Here is a 24,561-nt window from a genome sequence, read left to right on the forward strand (position 1 = left end):
CTCCCTGGGGGAGCAGCATGGAGGGGGCAATGGTCCAGCAACTGGAGCAGGAACAGGGTTTGAGGTGACAATTTGGGGTGATGGCTCAGGGTGACAGCTTGAGGTGATGTCTTGGAGTGATGTCTCAGTGTGACAGCTCAGGGTGATTGCTTGGGGTGACAGCTCGAGGTGACAGCTTGGGGTGACAGCTTGGGGTGACAGCTCACCTGCCCAAGCCTGGGGCAGCGGCAGGCTGGGACTCCAAAGCAGCTGCGAGGAAATGCAAGAAATGCCTCCCTGGGGCGGCACCAGCCATGGGCAGGGGGGACTCGGCATCTGGCTCAAGCACCACCGAGGGCTGGCGGCCCCAGCGTGCCCAAACCTGTGAGCACCAGGTGCCCAAAGTCCTGAGCAGCTGCCCTAACACAGCTCACGTGGCTCACGTGCTGCCCGGCCGTGAAAAATCAGACCCCACTTAAGTAACGAGAGCTCTTACTGAAATATTAATTCTCAGCTCAGGCACAGCTGCAGAAGCTGCCCCGGGCTGCTCCCATGGGATCCAGGCAGTGGAGAGGAGCTGGGTCCCAGCTGGGAGCCCTTTGGGGTCGGGGTCTTGGTGGAGCAGGACAGGAGGCCCCCAGCCCAGGCAGGGGAGGTTTGGGGAGCACAGAGGCTCCGGAGTGCAGGGTCAGCCCAGGACACACATTTCTGAGCGATTAATCTGCACAGCAGCATGGTGGTTTAGGGAGTTTTCCAGCAGGATTAGCCACGGGGACAGGCCAGGAGGGGGGACAAAGCTCCTGGAAATTAGGAAAAACCCACAGCGGTATCTCTTATCTGGACCAGAACCCCAGGCCTGGAGCTTTTAAACCCAGGAGACAATGCAGCTATTTCATGGCTGCAGGCTCAGGAATGATGGGCATTTCACTTCCAAGCGGCTCTGGATAATCTCTGGATCTGTGACTGTGCTGAGCTGAGTGTAGCGGGGCTCACACTCAACAGGAGAAAGCAGAGACCTCATCACTCCTACCCCGTTGGGGAGCCCCCCCTTGGTGGGACTGTGTGCCCCCCAAACCTACCCCGGCAGTGTGGCCCCTCGTCGGAGCCGTCGAAGCAGTCGTGGAGCCCATTGCAGAGTTTGCTCATGTGGATGCAGAGCTCGGTGCCCAGGCAGTTGTGCTCGTTGGGTTGGCAGCGGGACACTTTGCTCTGGGGACCTGCAGGGCACCAAAGGGCACAAGGGTCAGCACAGGGACCGTGACTCCCCCTGGGTACCACTCTCCTTGCCCCGAGGCCGTGGCACAGGCAGGTTCATGGGGGGCCCCTCCGAGCCCAGCACAAGGAGACTTAATCTTCATTATTAACTGGAAAAATTACAAAGCAAGCCAGGCTTTATTTTTAAGCTCCTCTGAAAAGAAGCAAGGCATGGAGACAAAAAAACAAACACACCATAAATCCATTAACGGCCTGAAACCCCAGGAAAAGCTCCTGCAATGTCCAGCACAGCTTCACCCCGGGCTGGAGGTGGCTGCAGGGGTGACAATGAGCCCTGGCACAGTCCCTGCAAATCCTGACCCCCTCCATGGGGTCTCCTCCTCTCCCTGCCCCAAATCCATGTTTCAGGGCTGAACACGCAGCTACCAACACATCTCTGCCCACCCTAAACAGTAAAATCCCATTTTCCAAGGGCTGTTCATGCCTCACCCTCCCCTCAGCAGGGCTGGCAGAAATAGTTCTGTGGAACCCCCCCCCAGGCCCCCAGGGAGCAGCAAGAAGGGCACAGCACACACCATGTCCAGGCACAGTCCCATTTTAGCCCAATCACCTTCACTGGAGACTCCAACAGCGGAGTGTGCCCTAAATAAGCTCCAGCTCTCCTTGGAGAGGAGTGTTACATCACACACAGAGCTCTGTGTGCCGGTACATCCTCACTCCACACAGCTCCAGACACCTCTGACAGATGCTGGATGTGATCCCACTGTGACCCTTGGGCTCCCAGGAGGGGATAAAAGCCCTTGGAAGCACATGGAGCTGTGAGAAGAGGACCACAAAGCCCAGGGTTTGTGACAAACCCCCCCACCCCAAGCACAGGAGCCCCACACCAAGCAGGATCCTCAATCCATCCCAGCCAAAACTTTTGTCTGTCCATCCTGGGCAGTGACCCCCATTTCTGCTCAAGGGATGCCTAAAAACCAGGAATCTAACAAGCTCCAGATGCCAGATATCTCCCCCGAGTCTCAAACACATCCCAGCATGCCCCCAGTGAGCCAACTGGGGGCACTGGGGTGATTCCTCCAGGATGCTCAGGACACCCAGGCTCTGTCACAGCCAGCAGGGATTTGAGCTCCCTCTCTTTCCTAGCCCCAGAGCACCCAGCAGATGATTCCTGGGAAAATTTCTGACCAGCTGCCACTGCACAGATTTATTTTTTGCAGAGGGTGGGCCCCCTGTAATTGCGAATTATGGGTTAATTAAGTTACATCAATATATGGACCAGAAGAATGGAGGGGCTGAAGTGAAGCACCCAATTCATCAGTCAGAACTGCTCTGCCGTGTCCATTATTCCCTGCAAAGAGCCTGGATCAAACCACTTATCCCAAACAGGGCAGGATTAATCCACAAGCCACTTTGTTTGCTTTTGACCGTGTTGGCACTAATAAATGAGCCAATTTATTACATGTGACAAGCTTGTGGTACACCCCAAGGAGCCGAATTAGATAGGAATGTTTAACCTCGAAAAAACACTCAGAAAAAAAAAAAAAGAATAGAAGAAAAGGAATTCTTCCTCCTGCAGTTGATTTGGCAACAGACCAGGGAGATGTAGATGGGAAGAACACAATGAAGGAAGAGGCTGGAGGAGCAGGGGTGGGATGGTCCCACTTGTCCTGCCAGGATGGATATGGATGGCAGCACTGAGGGTCCTGGTGCTGCCTCTTGGTCACTTCTGAACTCATCAGGACCACACCAACAGCAGATCCAGCACAGCAAGATGAGGGACCCAAGGCGTCCTGTACCCTCTGATCAATGGATGGACCAACTAGGCACTGGCCACAGCTGAGCCACGGCAAATTCCTTCCTCAGAGCCCGTCATCTTTGATCTCCTACAGGATGGAAGCTCTTGTCCAAGTGTTTTCCTCTCAGGAAAGCTCCATGGAGCAAAAAACTCCGCAAGAAGCGTGCGCGAGCCACTCGCACCAAACAAGCAGCACTGGGGACAGGAAGAGACCGGCCTGAACACCAGAGCAAAGCCAGGGAATACTTCAAAGGATTCCCCAGAGAGGAAAAGCTGGCACGTGCCTGACAGCATTTCAAGAGGCTCCGGCAGGGGAACGTCAGTGCCACGCAAACACCACGGCACCAAAGGACGCCAGAGCCTCGGCAGGAGCTGCGCTCTCAGCCCGGCTCAAACACAGATCAAATGAGAGTAATAAAAGTCATTCTCCCCCTGACAGAGAGATAAGGGGGATGAGAGGCTGCTGGAAGCCCCGGTGCCAGAGTGGCGTGAGAAAAGCTGGCCTGGCAATCCCAGAGATACCAGGGGCTCGTGCTGACAGGTCGGGCTCCATGGGAACGAGCCTGGGCAGGAGCAGGCGGGAGGCTCCACTCATGTCCTGGCCCATGGCAATGGCACAGATGTGCCCTGGTACCCCAACTTCCATGTCCTGGGGGGCACAGTATCACCCTGGCTCCCTGCCAGTGTCTAGGGGTGAAAAGTGGGAATGGGGGGAGGTGGGCAGAGCCACTCAGGAAGGTGCAGCCTCTCCAGGTGCCCAGAGATCAGCTGGGGAGGGAATTGCTCCCGAAGAAATTAGAGATTCCAAAGTTTGGGGTCTGTGGTGGTGACGGAAATACACGGACTCAGTCCCACACATTGTGGTGAGGAGATGCCAGGCTTTGGTCTGTGTCTCACAGAGGCTCCCACTTGCCTGTCCTGGGAGTCCCAGAGTGTTCTGAGGGGCACAGGGGCAGCGGGTGTCCCTTGTCCTCCAGGGATGAGCTCTCAGGGGGCTTGGACCAAACCCAAGAGTCTTCCAACATCCATGACCTCCACACGGAGGTGCATCCACAGCACCAGAGGCTGCTCCTGGCTGCTCCCTCACCAGCCCCAAGGAAGAGAGAGGAAGAAGGTGGAGAGGAAAGAGCATCCAAGGGGTCCATGCTCCAGTCACCTGCACACATGGATTGAGCACGGATGCACGCAGCAAGCGGAACATGCCAATCAGGACAGATTTCTTCCAGCCTCCGAGTCCTCCCGCTGTAATTTTCCAGGGCTGCTGATTGACTGGAGCCAGCCAGCCCATCCCAGCCCCCCATCCCTCCCACAGAGGGGCCGTTGCATCATTTTGCCTTAAGGAATAAACAAACCCAGAGCCGAACCAGAAACTGCTCTGGAGGAGACGGTTCTGCCAAGCACAGCGTGAAGTGGGAATCTGGGAGGGAGAGCTGGGGCAGGGGATGAGGAGATTCTGCTGGGCCCTGTGGTGGCTGACCTGTGGCCTGGAATCCTGGGACATAGGGACAGGTGGTTCCTTGCTCCAGCCCAGCCAGAGCAGAGCTCCTGGCACAGCCGCTATCCCTGGTGTCACCACAGCTCTGACCCCTCTGCAGACATCCCCCATGTTCCCATCCCTACACCTCACCCAACCCATCCCAAGTCTCTGCTTCCTTGCAGAGAGACTTCACCACCCCATCTGAGGCAGGAGCACCTTCAGAGCTGTGCCCACTGGTGCCCAAGCGGCTCCAACAGCTCAGACCAGTGAACCTAATCCAGCATCCTAATCCCAAAACACAACCAGGACAGTGATGTCGCCTTTCCAGCTGCTCCCTGGGAGTCCCAGAGATCTCCTCCCCTCACTCCCTGCACCCAGGAATGCTGAGGTGCTGAGGACAGGGCGACACTGCTGCTGACTCTTCCTTCCCTGTGCATATCCATTTTGACGGAAACAAACAAAAATGAGTGATTGCCTGTTCCCAGGAGGCTGGTTTGGATCCACGGACGGATTCACGGATGGATGGATGGACGGAATGGATGGAATGGACACCCCCCCCCCCCCCCACCCCGAGGGGCTGCAAGGGGAGCTGAGGTAGAACATCGTTGCGCTGGAACACCCATGGAGCGATGGAGCAAACCCAGAGGAAGAGGATTAGGAAGGAAAAGCATACATACATATCTCGGGAGATTCATCCGAGCCATCCGGACAATCCTTCTCCCCGTCACAGCGCCAGCCCTTAGATATGCACGTAATCTGATCTTTGCATGCAAACTGTTTGGGGCTACAAGTCTTCGGTGCTGGATGAGAAAAGAAATAACGATAATAAACAACATCAGTTTCTTCCCAAGGACAAGTTGTTTCAAAAGAAAAATCAAATTTCAATTAAAGGCCGAGATTGGTTTGGGGTTTTTTTTGGGGGGGGGGGGGGGGGATGATTTCTTTCCTATGGCTTGGCAGAAGTTTGAGCCTGGCACCAGATCCATCAAGCCTGCCCCTAAGGAAAGGAGGAAATCTAAGCTGGAGCATTAATTACACCGGGAGAAAACAGGAGTCGAGCACTGAGATGCGCTCACAGATTTTAAAGATCATTTAACTTGGATGAATTAGCTCCTGGGAGCCAGAGGCGCTTCGTTTTCTGTGCTAGGCAAGAGAAAAACAGGGAAAAAACAAGAAAACCCAAATGAGAACAAATTAAAAAGTAATGCTTTTTTAAATCATGAGGACAACAGCAGGATGAGGATCCATCCATCCCATGTCCAGGACCCCGGGGCAGCCCAGGGAAGGGTGACCCCACATCCCTCCTTGGACACACGGGGAGGGAAAATGGACAGAGTGAAAATCAGCAGGAAAAGCCAAAATCCCAAGTCCAGGGAGGAAGAAAGGCTGGGAAGAGCATCCTGCTCATGGGGGGGTTACTGAAATGGGAGGTCACTGAAATGGGGGTCACTGAAATGGGAGGGGGGTCACTGAAACAGAGATCACTGAAATGGGGGTCACTGAAATGTGGGGCCCACTGCACCCCCCTAACATGAGCTGCAATGGGGGTCACTGAAACAGGGGGTCACTGAAATGGGGGGGTCACTGCTATGAGGGGGTCACTGCCCAGCCCCAGCCCTGGGGGTGGCCGGAGCTCTTGCAAACCCAACACAACTGTGAGCCCTTGGCTCAAGGAAAGGCAGCCACACACGCAACTCCCAAAACATTCATCTCGTGGCATCCCTGCTCTCCTGCCAAATTTCCCACTCCCAGGATCCACTTCACTTCCTGCTCAGCCCGGGAAAGAGGGAGGAGGTCTCTGTGTCTGCATCTTCCTCCTGCCATGGGGCTGCTCCACAGCAAGAGAGGCTGCGAGGGGAGAGGATGGGGATGATGATGTCCCTAATCCCAACCCCATCCATGTCTCAATCCTGATTACTCCTTCGAGCTGCACAGGGTTTTTCCTGATGCTGTTTGCTCTGATGGAAGCACAGCTCCTCCTGCCAACCTGCCTCCCTTCCTTCCCTGCCTCCCTTCCTTCCCTGCTCACCAGCAGCATGGGAGCTGCTGCTCAGCACCATAGCAGGAGCTTGGCACAGCCAAGATGGAGACTGGACAGATTAAAATGGATGGAGCATCTCTGTCCTTCCCCTCCACCTTCCTAGGCCAGAGCACAGCCTGAGCCTGTCTCCTTCCTCCCACCAGGCTCAGGGACAGGATCCTCCTGGTCCAGCTCTGCTCCAAATCCAGCCCTTCCACCGCCTCTTCCCAGCAGAGCTCATCTGACGCCTCCATCTCCAGGCCACAGGCACATCCAAGGCAGGATTCATTAAGAAAATCACAGCAAAGAACTGACACTCTCTTGGATTTCCTGCTCCTCCTCATCTTCAGGTCTCCAGTAGCCACAGCGTGACCTACACCTGTGGCAACTGCTGGAACCCACAGGTTTCACTTCCCAAAGAGCAGGCAGAGCTACAGGAAGGCAAATCCCTGGGAACCCATTCCCAACCAGTTTGTGGGATGGGAACCCAGGAGCTTGTTTTGCACTGGAGATGCCAATCTCCAAATGCTTTGGTCCTGGAGCTGGGAATGCTCAGCACGGAGATGCTGGTGCTGAGTGATGACTCCTTCGAGCACCCCTGCTCCAGGACCAAAGCAGAGCAGGAACACGTGGGATCCCTTCCAAGCACTGACACACACTGTCCTGCTTACACCTGCCCTTCCACACAGGTGCTGATCCAGGCAGGATGATCCCAGAGAGCCCCTCACCACCTCAGGGCACCCAAACCCATTCCTTCCACCATTCCCAACTATGGGAAGAGCCAGAGGCACCACAGCTCAGGGCAGGGAGAGGATGAAAGGCGATCACTCCTCGGGCTCCCCACACATCCCTGGTCCTTGCACAGCACCTTCCTGCTGGGTTCAACACCCTCGGTGCCAGGTGGACAATTAGAGAAGGTGTCTCTGTTCATGCATCCCCTACATAGAGCTAAATTCCCCTTCCCAAGCCCAGCAGAGGCAGCGATGGCAGCAGAGCTCCAGCTCAGGGATGGGGAATAAAGGAGCCTTCATCAGCGCACAATGGGCAGCTCAGAGCGGGGCTGGGGCAGCTGCAGGGACACATCTCTGCCTTGGCAGCCAGAGGAGAGACCCCGGCTCAAAAGCGGACTGAAAAGGGACAGAACTGTGCTAAAAAACACAGCAGAAGTTTGTCAAAATAGCCGAGATATGGGGGGAATGTCAGGGAAAAAACACACCTAAAAGAGGGTCCAAAAGCAGAAAAAAAAGGGTTGGGTAAAAGGGAGCTTAAAATGCAGCAAAAAGAAAACAAAAAAAAGGGACGTGAAAAGTGGCGAAATAAAAGGGTCTTTAAAAAAAGGCTCATAAGAAAAGGGTCTCCAAAAAGGTACAAAAAAAAAAAGAGGTCCCCCAAAAAATGCCCTACATCAAAAAAAGGGCCTCCCAAAAATGGGATTTAAAAAGGCCAAAAAAAGGACCCTCCAAAAAAAGGGTCCACTAGAAGGCTGGAATAACAGAAAGGCCCAAAGAACTAAAAGGCCTGAACCCAAAAAAGATCCAAAACCGAAGTGATAAAAACAAAATGTCCAAAAAAAGCTATTTGGGTGCAAGAAAGGGGATTGCTCTCCAGGACAGGATGGGAACAGACATCCCATCAGCATCTCCCCTGGTGCAAAGGAGAGCCTGAAACCAGAATTCCATGGACAGCTGGAAGCTTTGTTGTAGTGTGGTGGGTTGGGAAAGGGGTTGTCAAACACAAACACCAAAAAACATCAGATCCTTTTGCCTAAAATAAGAAATGAACACCAAAACAGGGCTTTTGGAGAGGTGGAGAAGCAGATCCTGGAGGAAAGGTGTGTGACCTGTGTGACCTTCAGTCCATGGATGAGGATGACATAAAATCCTGGTCAGACTGGAAGCAAAGCACAAAAATAAGAAGGAATTCCTGCCCTGCTTCCTCCTCAGCCCAGCTCCTCCTCCTCCTCTCCTTGGGAGGAGGCGTCCGGCCAGGAAACGGCGCTGGCCATAAATACAGGCTGGGACAGGCACGATTCTCAAACCAGATGTTCTGGGGGAGAAGGGAGCACAAAAGGGAGGGAGTAAACCCACTCCAGAGGGAAATATTCCCACTCTGCGCTCCTCCAGGTCTCCATCCCCACCTCACACGGCCGCAGCACCCCCAAAACAGGGCAGGGCGTTGTGTACGGGGATATTTCAGCCTTTCTTTGGCAGAGCCAGATGAACGCTGTGTCTTCATCCCAACGTTCCTCCTCTTCCTCCTTCCCCATGGATCAAGGCTGAAAGTCATGGCCACTCTTCCCAGTCAGAGACAAACCCATGGCCCCTGTGGGACACCCCCACTGCCAGCTTGGAATCTGTAACACGGACCCTTCGAGTCACCCGTGACACAAACTCAACCACAATCAACAAACAAAACCCACCAAAACCACATCAGCCACCTGAGGCTTCGTTTCTCTCCCTCACATCATCCATCCTTTGTCTTCAAACTACAGAAAAAAAACAGGAATTGTTCCTTTTTTGTGTTTTTGGAACTTCCAGTGTCCTGGAGTTTCTCTGCATTCTCAGGAAGGCCAAAGCCTGGAGCCCATCCTGCTCTCTCCTCCCTGGGCTGGGGCTTGAGGCTGATCCTCAAACCCCAAATCCAGTAAATTTTCCGGCTCTCAAAAGCTGAACTGGGTAATAGAGACATTTAAAATACCAAACCCTCAGGTTTGAGGCATATTTTTCCAGGGGGAAAGGGAAAGGAAGGCTCAGCTGTTTGTTTTGCATTTAAACACACCATCCCAAAACAGTTCAAATGCATTTTTGCAATTCTTCCATCCGGCCCCCTCCGAACGGGGAAGATTCAAACCAGATCCCTGCTCCAGAGCTTCCAGGACCGACAGGGCTCCTCTCCTGGCCATTCCTGCTGGAGAAGCCACAGGTATGTGGCCACGCTGGGGGAGGGGGACGGCCGATTGCTAAGTAAATATTGACTTTAAAATATGGTTTTTCCCTTTTCCCTTCAAGTCAGACTATGGCATTGGAATCACGAGGCATTCACCTTCCTTAAACAAAAAAAAATAAAGATGATTTGGAGAAGGGAAGCCTGGCTCTGCTGTGCCAGAGGTGTTGGAATGGCAGCTCGGTGCCATTCCTGGGACAGGCTCTGGTTGGATATGGGTGCTCAGATTGGCCCTGGACAGGTTTCACTCTGATTCTCCCCCTTTTTGGAACCCCCAAGGAGACAACAACAAATCCAACCAAAACCAAACCCTGCCATTGCCTCAGCCCCAGCATTCCAGGGCTTCTCTAGTTTTCCATCCCTGCTTTCTACCTGTGTTCCCAGCCCTGAACAAGGGATGATGCTGGTGGGAAGCAGCTGGAAGATCCCACCTGCCCCCAGACCCATCCTGGGGTGCAGGCAGGGCTGTCACCCCCCTGTCACACCCCAGAGGGACAGGCAGGAGGGGGCCAGCACCCTCTGCTCATCCAGCCCCAGATCCCACCAGCACATCCCTGGCCCTTTCCCACAGGTCATGTTCCACACATTCTCTCATTACTCCCCAACTGAACACTCCCCACGGCAAGGGACACCCATCCCTGCCCATGGGACATGGATTGGGAGCCACTGGATCCCCACACCGGGTACCCCAGGGACTGGGAGATGCCATCCAGCATCTCTCTTCGGGGTCACACCCAGCTCCCAGCTCCTCCTGGGCAGCAGAGCTGGGAGAGGTGACACCTCCAAGGTCCCCAAAGCCACCCAGCACCCCCAGCACGTGCACTGAGATGGGATTCCAAGCAGCCAGGACCTGTCTCCAAACCCAGACAAAGGAGCAGAGTGAGGATGGCGGGGACAGAGAGGAGGAGGATGGACGGGCGAGCGCATCCCAAGGGAGGCAGGAGATGGAGGCAGGAGCTGCCCACAGCATCCCCGTGGAGGGGGAAGGGGGATAAAATCATATTGCGGCTCCCAGGGCTGCGTCCATCCCGCAGCTCCACCACCTGACTTCAAACGCATCCGGGGGGAGACGATTTCCATGTGAACACGCACCAGGAAATCTGCGAGGAATGTGCTCACCCCCCCCCCCCCCCCCCGCCCAGCCCCTTCCCCTCCCGCTCCCCGGGCTCCAGCAGCTCCGCCGCCTTCAGATGAAATCCATTAAAAAGAAAAAAAAAAAAAAAAAGGGAATAAAGGAAAGATTTGCATTTTAAACCAAATTCAGGAGCCGGGAGAGCCGTGCCGGAGTGCGATCCCCCGCGTCCCCTCCCACCTCCAGCCCCACCGAGAGTCCGCAGCGGAACGAGCTGAAAAATGGCAGGAGATGGAGCCAGATGAAACGAAAGCTCCGGCATTGCCAGAACTGGGGATAATAATAATAAAAGGAAAAAAATAATAGCTGGATCATCCAGACTGTGGTGGGGAGGGGCAGAAGGGGCAGCTTCAGTCCCGCAGCCGAGGGGGATTCAAAGGAGAATACCGTTTTTTTTGGTATCTTTCTTTTGGCAGCTTATCTGAAATTTAAATGGAAAAAAAAATAAATAAATAAAAGACGGGGTGGGGGGGTGGTGGAAGAAAAAAAGGGAAAGAAAAAAGCATTTGCAGCCAGGAGAAAGGGACTTAAGTCCTCTGGGTGCAGTTGGATGTGCTGCAGCCAGCCCTGGCCTGTGGCTATCCCTGCCAGGGTGCCCTGTGCCCCTTTTTTTCTTCCTCAAAGCAGGGATGGGGAGGGGGCAGCAGGCCTGCAGAGCCCCTCCACCTCCCCTACCTGCCCAGGCTTTATTCCCTGTATCCATCTCGGCAATAGGAGTGGGATGTTTATACCCTGGGCAGTTGGGAACCCAAACAGGATCCGGCGCTCTGCACCGCCGTGGTTATTTATGGCCTGTGGCTGGAGCTGATAACGCTCCCTCCAGAGCCCTGCCTGCGCCGGGAATAAAGCAATTCCACAGGATAGATTAATAGGCATTTCATCCCAGCAGCTGGGAGGGAGGGAGGGAGGGAGGGAGGGAGGGGAGGCTGCCGGGGGCTCGGTGGGGCAGGAGGGTCTGTGCTTCCTCCCGCCGGGCTGGGCATCAGCTCGCCAAGGCTTTCAAAGGACTGGAGCCTGGCCAGAACCATTGGCCTTAATTCATTAGTCAACTCAATTTCGCTGCCTCCGCAAATAAGGACTTTGTCTGGGATGGGGAAACGGAGCAGAGCAGCTATTGTGCCCCGGGAGCGGGCAGAAAGGGCCCTTTGAGAGGACACTCTGCTGGAATAAAAGTCACTTTTATCCTAGAATAATTAGCATGCTCTGAGTACACTAATTATTCCTGCATAAAGGGACTTTTATTCCCGAGCAGCGCGGCCGCGCGGGGAGTTGCTCTGGATTCGGCTCCACCTGCCCGTGTGAACGCAGCCAGGGATGATCCAGCTGGGATTTGGGATCCTCACTGGGTCCCAAATGCGGGACCTCACTGGAGTGCTCATGGGGGTGCCACCCCAGCCAGGGAAGGAACCATCACTCCCCAGGAGATGCTGGATGCTCTGAGAGGAGGGAGAACAGCAAGAGGGATATGAGGACATGAGACCCAGACCTGTTCCAAGTCTCCAGGACACCTCCTGAGGTCCCCCTGGGGATCTGGGTGCCCTGAGGGACATTGGAGCATCTCCCAGCTCTGGGGGAACACAAGGTCACAAAGCCACCATCACATGACGCAATCTCCTGAGACTTCAAGGTCTCTCCAGGGATAACAACCCCTGACAATGCCACGGCCCTGCCCTGCTCCTGCCACAGCTTTTGGCTGTCACCAATTCTCATCCCAGTCTCCAAAACCAAGCCCAGCCTGCCCATGACATGGCTCCAGCCACCCATCTCCTCCCCAGCACAGCGAGCACGTGCTGCCGTTGAGAGCAAAGGTTTGGGATTCCCTGACAGCACATCCTGGAAAAGCAGGTCCTGCACGGCTTCCAGGTGGCAGCTGCTCCACTGGAACAACATCCCTGGCAAGGCGAAATGTCCCATCTGTCTGTAACTGGTACAAATGGTGAAAGAGGAATTGGCACAGTCATCCCTGAACTGACGCTGTGTCCCAGACACCGGCTGACCCCTTTGCATCTCCACCGGATGCTCCCAGGGGGGGTCCTGCAGGTCAGGGATCCTGCTTTCCCTGGTTTTAACTTCTGTAAGTTGCAGGACAAGGAAAATGTAGGATTTTATGCGGCTGAAAGGGTGTAGAGCCGGGCAGGGGCCGATGGCATCAGAGCGGCTGCAGAGGAGAGCACAGCGCTGGTGAGTAAGCAGCGCCGGGTTCCAAATCTGCTCTTCCCTGGGGAAAACACTCTCCAGGCCGGCAGAGGAGAAGCTGAGCAAACCCATCTGGAAGGGCCGGGGGCTGCGGCAGGAAGCGGGGCCTTGGCGTGGGCACCCACCCAAGGATGCGGAGCCGGCCCCGGGGCGGAGGCGCCGGTACAACCGCGCTCCTCGCAGCGCTCTCCCCGGCGCCCCGAGCATCCGCCCGGGCGCTCGGAAGGCGGCTGGAGAGGGAAGTATTAAACCCAAGTGCTTCCTTTTCCAAACAATAAAAAGGCACCACGACACCCGCCGGGAGGAAACCCTTCACGGCTTTTCCCTGCGCTGGGGGCAGGAGGGGCGCAGCTCCCAGTGCCTGGAGAGGATGGGACCGCTGTAAGCACTGTGGTTTGGGGTGTCTGTGGCCTCCGGTGAGAGCCCCCAAGTGTCATAAACCATCTGGAGCTGCTCTCCCGGCAGTGACAGAGCCAGAGACAGTAAAAGGGTGTTGACACCAGCAGCAGGGGACAGGCGAGTTGCGTGGCCCCAGAGGAGGCTCGAGTGGGTGGGCACACTCTGGCAGCCCACCAGCAGCACACCGGAGGGCAGGGTGGGCAGAGGAGTGTCCTGCTGCTTCCCAGGGCAGCGCCATCCTTGCACCATCCTTTAGGCCACGACATTACAGTTCTGAGAACATCACCAGGTGCCAGCATCGAGGGCACAGGGAAGCAGAGGGAGGGGACACCGGGAGGGACTCGATCCTGATGAGCCCAGTGCAGGGCCAGGGGCTGCAGACACCCCTGCATGAGCTGTGGCCACGCTGTGACTTGGTAGCCTGAATGAGCCATGTGTGACCCAGGAGCACGAGCCCATGCCCATGAACAAAGAGCTGCAGGTAAATGGGTGAGATTGATGCAATTTAAAGCTCTCAGTACATTTCAATTTTTGCCTGGCAGCCCCCGGCAAACAAACTCGGGCACCCCCAGGGAGGCTGGGAAATGGGACAGCAGCAGGATGGCTCCCAAAGCCTCCCTCAGCTGGAATCCTCCTTGACTCAGTCACCAAGGGATGGATGGCAGAGCTCTGAGTTCAAGAGCAGTGACTCCTCTCCACCTCCTGCAACTGCAGCCCCACAATTCAACAGCAACTCACTCACTCCCCACCTGCCCAGCTCTGGCACATCTAGCATGTGACCCCCAACACCTGTCCATCCTCAGGATGAGACCCCCCCCCCCCCCCCCCCCAAAACCACTGCCTGTCCCTAGAATGAGACCTCCAATATCTGCCCGTCCTCACCATGGTTTCATTTGGAGAAACAGCATCTGGCAGGAGGCTAATTAGTCCACTCAATTAAAGATGCAACTTCCAACTCAATTAGGCTCCCTCCCAGACATCCAAAATTCCCACTGCTGCCCCAGTCCATGCGTTTTGGACATCACAGACCTGCTCTCACCTTCCTGACACTCTCCAGAGCCTGGGATGCTCTTCCCATCCCTCCCCTCGGTGTCACTGCAAGCACGGTCCCACCGGAGAAGCTCAGAGCTGCCAGCAAGGTCATTATCCAACAATTCTGCTGCCAACCCCACGAGTGGTGCTGGGACCGTCTGTGATCCTGCACAGCATCTGCATGACTGCAGCTCCAGCCTGCTCAGTTCCCTGGCTCAGGAAGGACACTGGAGTCTATATTTAGCCCTAGAAATGGCCAGACCACGTTGGGGAACGCAACCTCTCATGATGGAATAAGATCCAGAACAGCCCTCACGGCCCACCCTGTGCTTTTCCTTCAAAAATAAAAGTCACACAGCAAAGAAAACAACGAGTTTGAGCCGAATTAGAAAATGCTGAAAATATTTGGTGCGGCCACAGCCGGCAGGTCGGGCTGCCCAGGAGCAGTGCGTGGAAAGGGCTGGAAAGTTAAGTCAACAGCAAAACCTGGGATGTAAATAGCTCGAGGTGGCCTTGGATTGCAAAATCCCAAGGAGAGTGGAGAAAAGCATCCCCTGGAAAACAAGCAGCAGCCAGGGCAGATGCTCCGTTTGGCACAGCCTGAGGATGGCAGCGCTGGATGCAAAACGTCCCCGGGTGCTTGGAAAGGCCATCGGCCACCAAGCCCAAGTCCCTGGAGAAGGATGTCCATGGGAACACAGCTGGAATGCTCTCTGGGAGGTGATGGAGATAAAATTCATCCCAAGCACAAGGACAGTCCTGTCTGCCTGGCAAAGGCAGGACTGTGGGAAGGAAACAGGCTGACATATCCACTGCCCACAGTCCAAGCCAGCCGCCACTCCTGGGATCAGCACCCACTCCAAGGAGCCCATTCCCAACCCTGGGACTGCTGAATTCATCCCAAGCACTTCAGTGGAACCCCATGGCTTGTTGGGGTGAGCTGGGAGAGGGCTCCAGGTTTGTCAGGCAGCTCTTGCATAGACTCAGGGCTCAGACCCCTGCAGGGCTGGGAGGTCTGGGGGGCCCAGAGAAAGTATTTATCTGCACAAGGAAAGTGCTTGGAGTGGATCCGGGAACTGAAATCATCTCCATGCCTAGAAGAGGAACCTCATGCCCCATGACAAAGCTGTGGGCTCATCATCGTGCTGACTCAGCAGGATGTGGCACATCCTGTGTGTTCCCCCCTCTCCCCGGGCACTCCACAGCTCCCGAGGGCCCAGATTTGTCATGATTTCGGGGAAGCACCTCCCGTGCACCCCTTGCTGGGTGCAGAACCACGTGCTCCCTGCACCATTCTGTCTCTATCCAAAAGACCATCCAAGGACTTGGAAAAGCTCCCCAAAGGCATAGCTAAACCCCTGGAATGCCATGGGGGTCACAGACACTGGCACAGCTCCTGCTGCCTCTCAGGGCAGCCAACCCCGGTGTGGACACCATCTCCAGAGGCAGGCAGGGACCCCATTTCTCGTGGAGCTGTCCCATTTCTCATGGAGCATCCCAGTGCTCATGAGATGGTGGCAAATCCTCAGCAGCAGGATCCATCTGACAGCTGGAGCAGATCCCTCTTCACAGGAGGTGCTGGGCAGCCACGGGGCAGGCGAATGCTGGCACAGACCCCAGTGCCCAATATCGTCACCCTGCCACCACCATCACCTCTACAGATGCTACCAGTGCTCCCAGTTTCTGCCCAAAGGGCTCCTGGCCTTCACCCTGCCCACTCTGCATCCTCCTCCCCACGTCAGTGAGCACCAGGAGGTGACCTGGACATTGTCACAACCTTGAGAGCCAGCTAGGTCCCTCCATGCCCTCCTGGAGGGGGAAGGAACCAAGGTCCTTCTCCAGACACCCTCATCCCAAGCAGTGGGAGGATGGATTTTGGGAGCCAGTCCTCCCTCCTCAAAGCTTCTCGTGCCACCACCCCATCCCCTTGGCCGACTCCAGGGCTGTTTTCGGGACCCCACCCAGCAGCTGGTTTACGCAGCTTTTCCCTTAATTTATCTCTGATTTTCCACTCCAGTCCTGCTGTTCTTGAGAGGAGATGGGAATGCCCGTGCAGTGGAGCAGAGTCTGGACAGCCCCATTGGGCAGCCACAGGTCAGGCATGGGCTGGGGGCAAAGAGGAACCAGCTGGAGCCAGCTCCTCCAGAGGAGAATTCTCAAAGAACCAGGGCCTTGGAGGCACAGGGAGGACCTGAGTGGTTTTGCTCCCCATCATCCTAACAAGTACTTAGCACTGGAGGAAAAGCATCACCAGCTGGAGCAGCCCCCGCTCCTTCCCGGTTCGCAGGCTCCCCCGGAGCACATGGAACCGGCAGGGAGAGAACACGAGGAGTGAGTGGTGGGGCTGAGACACCAAAGGCGAGGGGGCTGCCACAGCTGCTCCCACCCCCACACCTCCCACTGTGCCTCAGGAGCTTCGGAAGTGGTGAGGAGGCAACACCTCCCCTTCACCCCAAACCTGGAACTGCTGCCAGGAATTCTCCAGCGCTGCCCCGTCCTCTGGACATCAGTGCTTGTCATGGACAGGGAGCACGTGGGATGGGGGCCAGAGCCCAGCCCTCTCACTGGATACCACAGCAGCACCAGGTGTGCTCTCACCTGCTCTCAGGCCAGGACAGCCCCACAGGGCCACTGGAACCCCAAGCGTCCTGCTGAGATGATCCACACAGGAATGCCGGACACCCCTCTGGACACTGCACAGAGGAACCCCCAGCCATAGCCAAGGGACAGCCCCTCCAGCAGCTGCTGCCTTCTCCTCCCAGCACCCCAAACCTCCACTCTTCACCTCCACTGAACCCAGCACAGCTCCGGGCGTGTCTGTGCACGCTTAGGGAAGTGGCGTGTGCACACCCACATGTGTGCACACACATGGGAACACATGGAAGAACACATGGAAAAACACATGAGAAAACACCTGGGAACACACAGGCAGTCGTGGGAACACATGGGAACACACATGGGCACACAACTGGACATGCCAGACCACCAAGAGGGCAAGAGGGAAGTGCTGCATCAGAACACCCCAGCAACTCTTAACCACAGGTATTTCCAAAATGGGAACAGGGTGACCCCTGCCTACCCTCACTCCACTCCCGGGGCTCTGCCACCACAGAGCCCAGGGGTGCTCCACAGCACCCCGGGAAGCAGTGGAAGACCAGGCAGAGAGGAGCTGCACACCAGTGCCCTTTGTTCCCCATGGAAGAACTTCCTCCCACCCCATGTCTGGACTTTGTCCTCCTCTTCTCCAGGAACAAGCAAACAGCTTCCAGAGCTGCAAACAGGCACTGAATGTGAGGAACTGGCTCTCCAGACAAGGACAGGGACCTGCACCCTGCTCCCAGTGACATCCTGGCATCTCCCAAAGCCCCACTGTACTCAGCTGGGAGACTTGCGTCAAGGAAACCAGAGCCCAGCCAGGACCACCAGGCTCCAGCTCAGTTGTCACCTTGGCGGCACATTCTGCCTCCTAACCAGCCCAACCACATGCTTGCGGTGCCTCCACATCCACCACATGCCTCCACATCCTCCCACCCACAGGCTCACACAGCTATCAGCACCCCGAGGTGGTGGAACAGCACCTCATCCCCAGCACAATCCCCAGAGGGGAGCCCCTCAGGAGGGGGACATGCACCAGGAGGAAGGGGTGTCTCAGCCCCACTCGAGCTCCTGGGGTGTGGAGAAGAGGATGGAGGAACTTCCCTCCAGCTCATCATCTTTCCGCAGCCTCGTTTCCAAAGGCAACGCAGCTTATGCAATGAGCGATGCCTCCCTTCCGCCCCCACCAACTTCTGGATCCGCCGGCTGCTCCGAGCCACCTCCAAGCGGGGATGATGCCTCCGAGACCTCGGGTCCCTGGAGGGGTGACCCCAAAGGGCTCAGCTGTTGGCCACCTGCACTGCTCAGCTCACCGGGCGCGTGTCAGCGGCTCCATCAGCCCTGCAGGTGCCACCAAGGGGGGGCTGCAGGGTGCCCTGAGCTGCTCCACTCCTGTCACCTCCCTCCAAGGGACACAGATCAAGCATCCGCACCCTCAGTAGGGTGAGGAGGTGCTGGAGGATGGAAACCACAGGCCCCGGCATCCTGCAGCCCCAGACATGAATCTGGGGCAGGGATCTGGCGTTTGCCCAAACCTCCTCCTCCTCCTCTGTGCCTCCGACCCGGTGACGAGTGCCACCGCCACGACACCAAATCCCTTCTCTCGCTTTGCTCCAAGGTGGGCAAAGAAATGGGACAGAAAAACCTCCAAAAAAAAAAAAAAAGAAAGAAAGAAAGAAAGAAAGAAAACGACAACCCTCTAGTTCATCCATCATTATGGCCTCTCATTTCACCAGGCCATACCCACGCAGACAGAGGGGAATCCATCACAGGAAAGCCGAGACCCCCCCCACCCCCCATTTCCCTGATTTTGCAGGGAAAAACAGCCCTGTGCGCCCAAGCGTTACGAGGACTTAGCCACGGCCGCCGGTTCCCGGCTGGATCGGCTGCCAGCACGGAGCACGGGTGCTGCCAAGAGCGGCCCCTCGCACATTCCCAGCCCGGCCATGGAGCTGACGAGCTCAAGTATTTAGTGAATAGATCAATAAGGGCCGGGAACGCGACGTGCACGGCTTGGGAACGAGCGGCTGGCAAGGAGCTGGACGGACCGATGGGGGGAGGCTGGACAAATGGACACACGGACATGGGGACGGACAGCCCGGTCGCTGGATAAGCATATTCCCAATGCCACCAGGCCCGCTCACAGCCAAACTCCGCAGCCGGGCGTCGCGGCTTTGGGAGAAGCAGCCCCGGTTATGCAAGCGGGGGAGCGTGGGGCGAGGCCGGGCTGTCACGGGCACCCCGGGGACCGGTGGGACCCCGGCACCGGCCAACCCCGGGACACCAGAACCCTCGGCCCCGGCTCCCGCAGCGGTGCTGAGCTCCAACTTTCCTGCTTGGCTGCGGGGAAAACTTTGGATTCCAGAAGAAAATGGGATGGAGGGCGGGTGGGAGCCACGGGAACGGGCAAAGAAGAGAAAACGGGGAGCGCGAGCGAGCGGCCCCCGCAGCTGCGGGGGGACGGGGCGGGGGGCGCACCGTGCGCTGCGGAGGAGCGCGGGGAGGACGCGCCTCCCCAGCCCGGCCCGCTGCCCCCCGCTTCCCTCCGGTCCCTCCGGTGTCCCCGCGGCGCTGCGGGGCCGGGCTGTGCCCGCTCTGCTTTGTCACGGCGACGGCGGCGGCGGCGGCGGTGGGGGGGGGGGGGGGGGGGACGCGCGGCGCCCCCCGCCCCCTCCCCGGCTCGGCCGAGCCCCGCGCCCCCGACAGCGGCTGCGGCGCCTCCCCTTCCCCGCCGGTGTCTCCCCCAACCCGCCGGTATCGCCCCGCGAGGGTCCAGCCCCGCCGCCCCCCGACTCACCTTCGAGGGCGCGGGCGGCGGGCGCGGCCAGCAGGGCCAGGAGGCTCCCGGCGAGGGCCAGCAGCGGCCCCATGCCGGCGGCTCGGCGGCGGCGGCGGTGGCTCCTCACGCCGTGCTGCCCGTGGGGCGGCGCGTCCCGGGCCCGCGCACCGACATCCGCGGGGGGCGGGCGGGGGCGGGCCGGCGGCCGGGCCGGGCCGGGCCGGGGAGCGGGCGGACCCTCCGGGCTGGGCGGCGGCGGCGGGACCGGGGGGCGGCGGGGGAGGGCGGTGATTTTGGGTGGGAGGGGGGGAGATGGAGCGCGCGCCGCCGCTCGCCTGACGTCACCGGGCTCGAGCCGCCGCCGCCGCCGCGGACGGGAACGGGGGAGGGGGGGGGGGGGGGACGACGGGACACGCGCGTGGCGTTAGGGGGGGTCCTACGCGCATGCGCGCGCGGGTGCCGGGGCTGCGCCCCCCGGTGGGTGTGGGCAGGGACGGGGCCCTGGCAGAGGTCCGGTGTCGGTACCGGTATCGGTATGGTCCGGGCAGGGGTCCGGTGTCGGTGTCAGTAATGTACAGGCAGGCGTGCGGTGCCGGTGTCGGTATCAGCGTCAGTGTGGTCCGGGCAGAGATCCGGTGGGAGTGTCGGTGTCAATATGGTCCGGACAGGGGTCCGGTGCCGGCGTCGGTGTCGGTATCAGTGCCGGTGTCAGTATGGTACGAGCAGGGGACCGGGGCGGGTGTCGGTGTGGTACAGGTACAGCGCTGTGGGTCCCGCGCCCATACGCGGTACCGGCCCGCGATGCCGCTCCGGCTCCCGGCCTGTCCCTGCTGTGGTGGCTCCCATTCTCCCGAGGTGCTGGGGAGGCCCAGCTCTCCTCTACCGGCACACGGTACCGGCTGCGGGTCAGAGACGGAAGAAGCAGCAGGACCCTCGCCATCCTCACAGGGCTGCAGGACCTTCACTGTCCCCCAGGACAGCGGGCCCTTCACCATCCCCAGAGGCAACAAGAGCCTCGCCATTATCCCAAGACAACAAAACCATCACCGCCCCCAAGGGTGGTGGGACCCTTACAGTCCCCTCAAGGCAGGGGCTCCCTCATCATCCCCCAGGGCACAGGACCCTCGCTGTCCCCCCAGCTGTCCCCGCGGGGACTACGGGAGCACAGCTCAGGGCCGAGGTCCTGAACAGCGGACCCCTATCATGGGGGTCCCGTCGTCCGCAAGGCCGGCCATCACTCACCCAACTCCGGCTCTGACTGAGAACAGTGACGTCAGAGCCAGAGCCGTGACGTCATCTAGTGGCCACTCCGCTGTCTGCGAGGGCCCCGAGCCGAGAAGGGAGATGGGCAGGGGTGCCGGCACCGTCATCAGGTACAATGCGATCTCTCCGCGTGATGTCATATGTTTTTTTAATTATGTCACACGCCTGCTCCGCCCCACCCCGGTCAGGCAGCTGAGGGGGGGCGAAGGGGATTCAGGCTGCTGTGGCACCAGATCAGTTCGGGAGAAGGTCCAGATGTTCCCGGGACACCGCCCCTGTAGAAGGGCCGGGGTGGCATGAAGTGCGGCGTAACGCGGTGGGCTGGAAGGGTTCTAGGGGCCGGCTCTACACCCGCATTTCCCCAGAGCCCCCCAAACGCCGCACACGACCAGGGGAGCGGGTGATTCTGATTCCTCCCACGCGTGGGTCCCGGCCAGCGCTCCACAGCCCCCTCCCCATTCGGTACCATCCCGGACGGGGGCGTGGGGAGGCCGGGGAGCCCCTTGCCAGTCCCGAATAGCCCCGGCGGCTGTCGGCCGTCCCGGGATGTTACGGTGAGCAGTGGGTTAGCGGCGATCACGGGGCACCCGAGCGAGTCTGATGCTCGAAATGGCCGCACGGAGAGTTCACCGGTGGAAGGAGTTAATCGTGACCCTGCCCCAGCCGCGGTACCACTTCCCCAGCCCTGGCAGCACCGGGCCCGCATCCCCCGGTTCGCCCCGGTGACACCGGCGGTGCGGCAGCGCCCCTTGGCGGCCCTGAAGTAGCCCTGCCCGTTGCTGCCCCTCCGCTCCGGTGGACGCGGGGGTCGGAGCGGCCGAAGGAGCGCCCCGGAGTGGGACGGGTACTCCCGTGCAGCAGCAAGCCCCTCCAAGCAACAAACACCCCTTTTCAGTGCCCTCGTTCCCGTTCTCGGCTCGGTACCGACCGGCGCAGGCAGAGGCGGGCGCAGCCCGGGACGAGCCACGGGATCGGACCCCAGCACGGGGACCGGGGTTCAAACTGTGCGGTGAAGGTGCAGCCCAAGACCAACGGCCCGGCCCGGTGCACCCGGTGCACCCGGGAACGGCGGGGCCACGCAACCGGGGCTGGCCCGGTGCGAGAGCACCCGCGGGAATGGGCGGGGAGCACCCACGGGGGTGGGCGGGGGGCTTGAAAGGGCATCAAAGAGGGACCTGATTAGAGCAGGAGCAGGGGTCAGGAGTGGGTGTCACAGATGGGGCGGGGGGACACGAGCAGTGCGAGCAGTGGGTGGGTGGGGGCAGAATGGGGAAGATGTGCGGTCACGAGTGGGATATGGGGTAAGAGTGCGGTCATGATGGGGAGATACGGGGCAAGAGTGGATGGGGGCTGATGCGAAGCCGGTGGGTGCCGCAGCCCCTCGGTGGGGATGTCCGGGGATCCCAGGTCCTGTCGAGGCTGGTCCCGGTCCCGGTGCCCTCCCATCCCTTTGCTCGCACGTCTCCTCCCCCTTCCTGCGCTCGGCGCTTCCCGGCGGAGCGGGGCCGCGCCCGCCGCCGCTATGGAGTGATCGAGGGGTCACGGGGCCGGTCGCGGCTGCTCTCGCCAGGTAACGGGGGACGGGACCGGGGACTCTGCCGCTGCTTGGCACCTCCCGCCCCGGCCCGGAACTTGTGCAGGAGCACCGAGCTGGGAGCCGGGGCGGAACGGGGCTCTGCGGGGTATCCCGGGGGCGGGGGCTGTCTGGGGCTGGGGGGCTGTCCTGGGGCACCACCCTGCTCCGGGGATGGACAGTGCGATGTGTGACAGGCTGAGTGGGGCCTCTGAGGGGGAGCGGAGCTACTGTCAGCCCCTCTCTGCGGTGTTTGGGCATGGGATGGGGTGAGGAAGGGGCTCCGGGACCGGTGGCGCCGAGGCTGCATCGGCTGCCCAGGTGGAAACGCAGCCGAGCTCGACCCGAAGTCCAGAGCACCCGCTGCTGGGTGGGTGCAGAGGATGACAACCAGCTCTCCTGGCACCCCACTTTCCTGACATGGTGCTGTTTGTGGACTGGGGGTGCGTGGGGCAAAAGAAGACCCTTTCCCCTGTCCCACCGATGGAGCCGGACAGCGAGTTCCTGGGACGGGAGGTGCACCGAATCCAGCCCGGGCTCCCCGAGCCGTGAGTCATCCTGGGCTGGGTCGGCTGGGAAGGCCCCGCTCCTCTTCCTGCACACCAGAGGAACTTTCACTCCCCGAGTGGTCAGCAGTGGGCAAGGAGCTGGGGGTACCCCCCCTCCCCCAAGACGTGGGTGTTGTCCCTGTGGCACTGTCACCAGTGACCCACTGTGTCGTGTGTTGTGGCCTCGGCTGGAGAACACTGGCAGCAATGGCGTCCCCAGCACCCCGGGGAAACTGAGGCACGCTGAGGGGCAGCGATGTCCTTCGGGCTCTTCCCGGTGAGGGCAGAGTCAGAAGTCCGGGTGTCCATAGCATTTGGAAAACCTCGGAACATCTGTCCGTGCGGGAGCACCGGGGAATCTGCTGGCAGGATAAGGGTTATGCTCTGAGCTGCCCCGCAGGATGAGGAGGGTGCAGAGAGACCCACGTGTGCCCGGCTGGGAAATCGCAGAGGGCAGTGGGGACATAGCCAGGGATGGGGTTCGTTCCTGTCCCTCCGACACAACCTCCCCGAGGCTGGGGGGTCTTCTGTTGGGTGCCAGGAAGGGCTTGGTGGTTAATGAGTAACATCCGTGGGATGTTACGGCACCTCGGGACAGGGAAGGGGACGGGGGAATGTAGGGCAAGCTCCAGCTTGGGGACAGGCTTTCCTGTTGCAGTTGGAAAGCACAAAGCCCGTACTGAAAGTGTGGGGATCCCTGAGCCCCCTCCCATGCTTGGGGTCCTCCTGAGCCACCTTCTCGCCCGGAAGAGCCCCAGCCCCACGAGGAGATGAAGCCCCCTGAGTGGAGGAGGAAACGAAAAGTGTCGGTGTTAAGGGGGTTTGGGGGAGCGGGTGGGGGGCAGCCGCTCCCCCTCCCCGGGTGCCATATCCTGCCCCGTGTCGAGCCAGGTTCCCTGGCCACAATGCAGCTGCGTCCCTGCCTGGAGAAGGATCCCCCAAAGAGGGGAACTGGGAAAAGCAGAAGAAGACGGAAACGTAGAAATTAGGATGGGAAGGATTCAGGGTATGGCTGGGCTGAAGGCACTGCTGTGATTGATGCCAGGAGGGGACAGGCATGTCCCCCGCCTCAAACTCCTCCTGGGCTGTGGGAGGAGGGAGCAGAGCAGCTTCTCCTGCAGGTTCTCAACAGATTCAGGCATGCCTGGCTTAAGGCTTGAGCTCCGGGTTGGCGCTTCCAGCCAGGAGCTGCTTCCCGGAGCTGAGCAGAAATACAGGTTTAATGGGGCAGGAGGATGGGGATTAACCTCGAGGGTGGCAAAAGCAGAGGTTGTTTTTCCCCTCCTGCCAAGATCCCACTGGGAATGTGGGGAAAACCCCAGCAGCATTCCCAGAATTGCTGTGTGCGTTTCCCACCGGGCATTGACCCCTCGGAGTAACCTCATTCCCTGCGGTGAGTCCCCGGGATCTGTTTGCTCCGGCCAGCGGGAAGTCGAAAGCAAAAGCATTTCTAGAAGGCGTCAGCCTCCAATCACCATGGTTGGTCCCTGACAGGTGTGGCACACGGGGCTCCGTGAGGGCTGGTGACCCCAGGAGGCCACACCGCCGCCACCCCGGGGTGCTCCCGCGGCTCTGCTCGGGTCAGGCCGCGGGCGTTTGTTTGCTCCGTCTG

General features: G+C 59.1%; 1 protein-coding gene across 1 annotated transcript in view; it reads right to left on the reverse strand.

Annotated features, from left to right (window-relative positions):
- LRP1 (LDL receptor related protein 1) overlaps window positions 1-8,755 on the reverse strand; it is a 65,132-nt gene extending 56,377 nt beyond the window's left edge. Inside the window, exons 1-4 of the mRNA XM_062510839.1 lie at window positions 8,627-8,755; window positions 8,517-8,535; window positions 5,147-5,269; window positions 1,059-1,196 (exon numbers count right to left, since the gene is read on the reverse strand). Of these exons, the coding sequence (XP_062366823.1) occupies window positions 1,059-1,196; window positions 5,147-5,269; window positions 8,517-8,535; window positions 8,627-8,755 (409 nt within the window). The remainder of the gene's footprint in view (window positions 1-1,058; window positions 1,197-5,146; window positions 5,270-8,516; window positions 8,536-8,626) is intronic.
- Between the last annotated feature and the right edge of the window lie 15,806 nt (window positions 8,756-24,561).

The sequence above is a fragment of the Cinclus cinclus genome, chromosome 30 (assembly GCF_963662255.1).
Source record: "Cinclus cinclus chromosome 30, bCinCin1.1, whole genome shotgun sequence".
Classification (NCBI taxonomy): domain Eukaryota; kingdom Metazoa; phylum Chordata; class Aves; order Passeriformes; family Cinclidae; genus Cinclus; species Cinclus cinclus.